General features: G+C 35.8%; 1 protein-coding gene across 1 annotated transcript; it reads right to left on the bottom strand.

Moving 5' to 3' along the window:
* Window positions 1-4,093: 4,093 nt before the first annotated feature.
* Window positions 4,094-6,313, bottom strand: LOC113538312 (forkhead box protein D1). The gene has a single exon (XM_026933280.3). It carries the CDS (start codon window positions 6,021-6,023, stop codon window positions 5,175-5,177), a length of 849 nt encoding a protein of 282 aa, XP_026789081.2. The 5' UTR covers window positions 6,024-6,313; the 3' UTR covers window positions 4,094-5,174.
* Between the last annotated feature and the right edge of the window lie 1,212 nt (window positions 6,314-7,525).

Genomic DNA, 7,525 nt, shown 5'->3' with positions numbered 1-7,525 from the left:
GTATACTTATGTATTATTAAGTGATTATGTATGTGCTATGAAGTCGTTATGTAGCCTTGAAATAAACCATCACCGTTTTCTTTCCACGTCGGCTCTGTGGAAGCATCTCAGGCTACATTTGTATCTGGGCTGTCAGGAGCGAACGTTCACAGATGTGGAAGAACAAACAGAAGAAGGGGAAAAAATGAAAAACAGGATGGAACGCTTGTTCAACATGATCAGGATGGCCTCCAGGGCAACGTCTGCTGGGAAACAGAGTCGAGAACCGGCTAGAGACTTTCATCGAGCCTGAGGATAGTAGAGAAGCCTCAAATAGATCAGGAATCAGATCAGAAATAAATCAATCCTGTCAATCAGCAAACACATACAGTATATGGTGTCCAATGTATGCTTCTGGAGCTGTGTACACTTAAGTGTGAAAATTGTGAAGTAAATTTCTCCCAAAGTTAAAAAGCAGAATGATAGTAGACAGTCACAAGCGATGTAGATGGTAATATAATTTCACTTTGAACTAAAATTTGTAAACCAGGATATTTAAAAATGTAAAAACATGGCTTTTAGTTTTAGACCATGTGATTTCAGTGGTCTTTTAAGATTATTACTCACACTGTACAAGATGTTCCCAATAAAATATTAACTGACCTCTATAGCAGACAGTGTGATGACGTGTTCTCCATGTTAGATTATACAGTGAAGATCCTCTAACGATAGACATGCTATTAAACAAAATTATTACATTCTGCTTACATCATCAATCAGCTTGAACAAACATAAATGGTACATATGCTATCTGGGTTAATGTTGTCTTAAGGGAATCTAAAAATATTTGAGCATATAATTAGGGAAAAGACATTCAACTCCAGAGCAAAACTACAGAAGGAAATATCAGATACCAAACATGTCTTGGCTGTTCGCCTACATTTGGGGTAAGTGGTAAAACAACATAAATTTGATTATTTGATGGATCATTCCTGAATGCCAGACAAACAAGTTAGGTCATGCCAATCATTTTTCAGATTTGTCGATAAATTGCATCTATAACATGTCTACTCATAAACTGTAGCAATAAAAAAAAATATCAAAATGTCCACAACGTTATCTGAAACTTAGCAAACTTAGAAGTCGGTTTTAAGCTCCACCCACTTTGCACAATCAGTCACATCATATGTGTGTAAAAAAACTTGTTTCCTGATATGTCAATTCAGGTGTCAATATGATATACATGTCATTTCCTTTATAAATCTTCTAAACCTCACTAAATAAAGTGGGAGCAAACTGAAAAACAGTTTCTAGGTGAAATGTTCATTCCTATCCCTGATTAGAAGGATATAATAGAGGAAATATTATAGAGGAAATATATTCTTGGATTTGTTTCAATTTATACTGAAAAATGGCATTATGCTTTTCCAACATTTTTTAAGTAAAAGTATTTCTCTTGAGAATTTCTAGAAACATGGAAAATATATTTTCATTCTAAATTCATCAAAAGACTAGATTTTTTGTTTTATTAAGTATGCAAATGAACATGTGTAGTTAGACAAAGCATCATTTCCATAAATAATCAGCAATCAACTGGCAATGATTTCAATGATGATTTTTTTTTTTTTTTTTTTAAATGCCCCTAATCGCCTGTAGTGTCTTGCCTTAATCCTGAATTCAGATTAATATTGAGATTAATCAAAGCACTACACTGGGATTTTACCTAGACCCTATACTTACAAATATAAAAATGAAGTGTTGAACAACCTCAGAGACTACAGCAGAAGGATAAATAATATTTAAACTGCATTATTCACCGCAGCGGTGAACCTCATGCCAATTCCCAACTCACCCACACATGGACTTTCGTGCCTGCAAAAGGCTACACAAATTAGCGAGACAGGATTTGTGTTTATATGCGCATAAACACAAAATAATGCGGACACAGAGCAAGTGGAAAATGTGAATGAGTGAGAGAGAGAGAGATGGAAACCTCTTTCTGCCCAAAAGCAAATAACACTGTTTGTTTTGTCAGGTGCAAACTGACCCCATTGCTTCTGCACGCAAAAACACAAAAAGACACACAAATCCATGCACAAATCCATCATGCATTTCCCACTGAGACATGCAATCAACACAGAGCAAATCTGAATGGTGGGGTTTTTTTTTTTTCATAATAGGTTTGGGATTTCGATTAAGAAACGAGTATGGGATGAAATATGCCAGGCAAGTGTTTATTTTCCATTAAATATCCTCCAAAATATTCATCTGGAGATGTTCAGAATCTTCTTTGGAAATCTTTCCCAATCCCACATGTTCAGTAAGGCATAGAGCTTGATAATTCAAACACTTAGCAAAAAAAAAAAAAAAAGTGAACAGTGAAGGGAATGAGGATCCTCTTCTAGACAAGAAAATCATGATCAAAACCTACAGCACAAGCAACTGCACACTTATATGTATCTGATAAGGCCAGTAAGTCAATAAGCAAGGAGCTGTGTGCATGTGTTACTCTTTCAGGAAATTTTGTGAATGATGGCTGAGATCTTTATCTGAAAAATTCCTGCATACACCCAAAGTCATCCCTTACACAAAAATCACATATTCTACATCTTTCAAAGGGGTTAAGTGAGTAGAATGTGATCACATGGGGGGAAAGGTTAATTTCACAATGCTATACTCTGAAATTGCATATGTGAATAATAAGGTCACATGCTCTATACATAAATGAAATGAAAATAAATGAATCGTGAGAAGAAATAAAGCCGCAAGAATGTGTGAAAATGGGGGGATCACATATGAGCAAATAAAATCACTATGTGCACTACATGTGAAAATAAATGAATCATGTGTAAAATAGGTCCACATGCACTGCATGTGAAAAATTAACATGGAAATGAATCGTGTGAGAAAATATGAAAATATGAAAATAAAAACGCATGCACCACATGTGAAAATGCATGAGCCCTAACATGCAAACTGTGTAAAAATTCACATGTGAATCATGAATCATGTGAGGTTAGTGGGACTTTTCTGAGAGATATTACTGTGGCTTTAAAGCTGGAGCTATTAGAGTCAGTTTCCTTTCCATTTATATTTTTGTACTTGAAAGATTAATAAGGTGCTGTTATTAATTTAAGTGAGCTGTAAATTCCCACAACATGAACCCATGTGTACATCCAAGAAGCTTTTTAACTGGGGCAGAGATTTACAAACACCCCATTCATATTGGAAAAACCACCTTATTTTACATTTCATTTGGCTAAAAAAATTTCAAAGTGAGGCGGAATATAATACAGTTATAATACAGTTATAATATAATACAGTTTAAGTAGCTGTAGATTAACTTTAAGTAGCCCAATAAATACCAAACATAATGCATTTAAGCAACAACAACATGTAATTACCATTACTGACATGGACACTTAACCTGGATTAAATATTATGGGTGGAACATCTTGGATTTTACTTTATGACTCTGCTTAAAAATATCAGCCAGTAAGACATCCAAGACATCTTTACTTGTTGCCAGAATCTCAGATACAGCCTCTATTTGCACTAAATCCATGTTTATGCCACGGTTATTTAATAGTTTTACACTAATTATATAGTCAAATCCAAAAGTATAACGATCACACTGTACTAGTTGATTTATAGAAAGGCAATAAATATTTAACACTGTACTTGTACTAATTGTACAACCTCTAAAATATGTGCTGTATTAATATAAATAAAATCTGCATTTGAATTTCCTCTTGCAGTATAAAATCTAATAACGCAAGAAACTTAAAACTGTAAGAATCTGTAACAAAATATATAGAAATATATTTATATCTATTGTGGTTGAAACTGAAGTGTTAAACTACTAATAATAATAATAAGAAGAAGAAGAAGAACAACAACAACAACAACAGCAACAACAACCACAGAAAGCTGATTATGTTACTTATAAGCCCTAAAATTTTTCCTTCAAGATGCTTTCAAGATTAGCAGTTAATGTTTCCAAAGTTTCTACCTCTTTTTTCAGCCATAAACTCAAATTTAGTAAAATGAATATTGTTTAAAAAAAAAAAAAAAAAAAAAAAAAAAAAAAAAAACAGATGAAGCTGTAGTCCTTTATTTAAAAATCGACAACACTGATCATGTGTTAAAGTATTCACAGCATCGCCTGAAAAAAGTTTAAATACCAATAAAAGTGGCACAAAAAAAGAAAAACAAATGTTACATGATAAAGCAATAATTGGATACAATTCTATTTATTTCCTAAAATATTCCAAATTTAAAAAAAATGTAATTAATTTTACTGGATCAGTGTACAGCATTTTAAACTATTCCAACAAAAACATGCTGTTTTAACACTGAATTGTTGTTTACTGGCTTTATTGTAGTATTTTTAAAAATGTAACATCATTGGGGGAAGGGTTTTAAAAATTACAGTCTATAATGATAATAAAAAGTTTCAAAATAAAAAAGGGAAAAAAAAAAAAAATTGCTATGATTTTCTTGGCTAATTTCACAGGTGGAGGTTTTATTAATGCTGTTTCTGTATTATAACTAAGTGTTGTAGGGTTTTGGTTTGTTTGTTTTTTTGTTTGTGCTGTTTTATACAGGCTACACCAGTGATGTTTTCACTTTCAATATCAGATATTTTAGTTAACAAACTGTGTCACAGTGCAGCGTCACCGGATGGCTGTAAAAGTCTGACATCTAATAAAAGTTTATATCTAATTATATTAGCCATAAAACGTGTCGCAGATCTAAAGCGCTCTATTCACATAGGAGGTTATTTCAAATCATTAAAAAAATAAAGAATTTGATTAAGAATATGCGGATGAACTTGTGCTTTAAAGGTCTGGTGCAAAAAAAAAAAAAAAAAAAAAAAAGAGGTGGATGAATGAATAAACTGCGATCCATAATAAAGGAAACAGTCAGTTTCCCCAAAATTCAGGGGAAAATCTCATTCTTGTTCAAAAAAAATTACAGTAAATAATGATTTAAAAAAAATTGAAAAACAAAAACAATTGCCATGACTTTTCTTGGATAAATTCCACAGGTGTCGGGTTTGTTAATGTTGTTTCTGTATTATAACTGTGTTGTGTTTTTTTGTGAAGTCCACATGTATAGGCTACACCAATGGTGTTTTAATAACACAGTCTGTGTGTGTCATGTATATTTTTAAGTTAACAAAATGTAGCCTGTTATAGTGCAGCGTCACCGAATTGCTGTAAAAGTTTGGTGGTGAGCGCGGTGCTGTGCAGAGCCTGCAGTTTGTGATATTCCTGCTGAAGAGTGTAAAAACTGGGCGGAAGAGGAGGAAGAGCGGCCGGAGGTGCGAGCTGGGCGCCGGGGAAAGCAGCGCGGGAGGACTCGAGAGTGAGAGAGCGGGATGGATGCGGGAGGTAGCCTTTCAGCAGAGTGGACAGGGCAGGTAACAGGCTGCCGACAGGTGAGACAAGAGCAGGAGGAGGAGGAGGAGGAGGTGAACGCTCGAGGTACAGATCCAAAGCCGGGACCGGTAAAGCCGAAGCGTAAGATCCGAGCGGGAATCCCGGAAGCGGCGTTTCCGCCTCCTTCGTGCAGCAGCGGTGCCGCTTGAAGCGCTTCCTGCGCCGCAGGAAACTGCCGTTTTCGAACATATCAGAAGACATGGGGTCCAGGGTCCAGTAGTTGCCTTTTCCGGGATTGCCGGGCTCTCGTGGCATTTTCACGAAGCAGTCATTGAGCGACAGGTTGTGCCGGATGGAGTTCTGCCACGCCGGGAACTTCTCGCGGTAGTAGGCGAAGCGGCGGCTGATGAACTCGCAGATCTCGCTGAGGGTCAGCCGCTTGCGGGGGCTCTGCAGGATCGCCATGGTGATGAGCGCGATGTAGGAGTACGGCGGCTTGACGCACGCGACACCGGCTGCGTCGCTGCGCGTCGCCTCGCCGCCTGGATCCTTCTCCTTGATCCCGCAGGCACTCCTTGACTTTTGAACTTGAGCATCTTTATCCTGCTCTCCAACAACGTCGATATCTGGCTCCTCCATGGAGCTTTTATCCAAAATCATAATCCCGCAATAAAAGAGGGAAAAGCTCGCGCTTCAGAGCTGGATCACAAACTCACATCCGAGCTGCGGTAATGATCTTATCCATGCAGCAAAAAAAAAAAAAAAAAAAAATTAAATAAATCAAATAAACACGCCTTGCTTTAATTCCCATCGAAGAAAGAGTGCGCTCCCGTCGCGTCTTTCATGTTTCACAAAGATAACTGTTTATTTTGATTGTGATAAAAATCGCAAGAGGAGGGGCATTTCTTTTAGTCCTGTAGGTGAAAGCACCGAGAAAGAAAGAAAAAACATCCTCAAGATTTTTTCCTTCATGTAACTCTATCCATTAGGAGATGAGAAGGTGGTGATGTCATTTTTTTTTTTCAGGAGAGACCAGACTTCATACCAAAAATAGGCTACACCAAACACTCAGGCCACTGATGGCACCAGGATTTAAAAGACCAATCACTTATTTCACTATTTATAAAATAATAGAAAAAGTAGTTTTTGATACTATGCTTTTTACTATTAAACCCATAAAAACATGCAATAAAATTAGATATACACTCCAGGGCAAAAAAAAAAAAAAAAAAAAGGGCCAAGCCCAAAATGGCAAAATATTAACCTTTCAATGGTCTTAACAAAAAATCACTGGTCAGGAAATGAGCAAGAATTAAACAAATCCTGTAGATCCATTCATGAGCTTGTAATCAGTCCCTTAGTGAGCTGCATGAGGTGTGGCAGATAACTAAATAATGACTAATCTTTTACGAAAAAAAACATCCCAGAAGACATTTTTGTAATTTTTTGCACACCCTGACATTTTTGTTTTTATAATTTTACATCAAACATTTTAATCAGTATCATGATTTTACCTTTGCTTAAAAGACGACCATGTAAGTGAATTTCCCTGTTTCTAGCTTTTCTTTTAATTCTGGCTAATTTTCTGACCAATGATTTGTTGTTAAGACCATTAGAAGCTTAATATTTTAAGCTTTTTGCCCAGGAGTGTGAAGCGTAATGCAAATCTAAACCACTTTATCCACATATAAGCTTATATAAAATAATTTTAAAAGAATATGATTAAGAATACACAGATGAACGTCAGTGTGCTTCAAATGTCTGATGCAAAAAGGTGGATGAATGAACAAAGCACAGTCCATAATAAAGGATAATACTTTGATGATTTTTTTAAAAATTCTTTTTGTTTGCTAGTGCAAGATCTGAATATAGGGCCATAATATTTTAATTACGATAGTCTATTTATCAGTAAGCAAAGGCTCATTACTTGCATATGGAATTTCTTTTCATTACTAATATTGGTGCATAATCATGTTGGATGATCAGTACATTTCCCTGAGTTATGGATCTCTTATAGCTAAATTATATTCTCTAACCATCCTATATTAGGAGTCATAAATGAAGTTTTTCAGTCAATCACAAGCTCCTCTGCTACCTGATCGGTGTTTTGATCAGCCAACGTGACAAGTCAAAGGCACCCTTCAGCGTAGCAGTTTCCCTGT

This window comes from Pangasianodon hypophthalmus, chromosome 2 (assembly GCF_027358585.1).
Source record: "Pangasianodon hypophthalmus isolate fPanHyp1 chromosome 2, fPanHyp1.pri, whole genome shotgun sequence".
Lineage (NCBI taxonomy): Eukaryota > Metazoa > Chordata > Actinopteri > Siluriformes > Pangasiidae > Pangasianodon > Pangasianodon hypophthalmus.
This window is presented reverse-complemented; position numbering and strand designations above follow the sequence as displayed.

Coding starts and splice junctions, on each gene's coding strand:
- LOC113538312 (XM_026933280.3), bottom strand. CDS start 6,023: ATGATTTTGGATAAAAGCTCCATGGAGGAGCCAGATATCGACGTTGTT.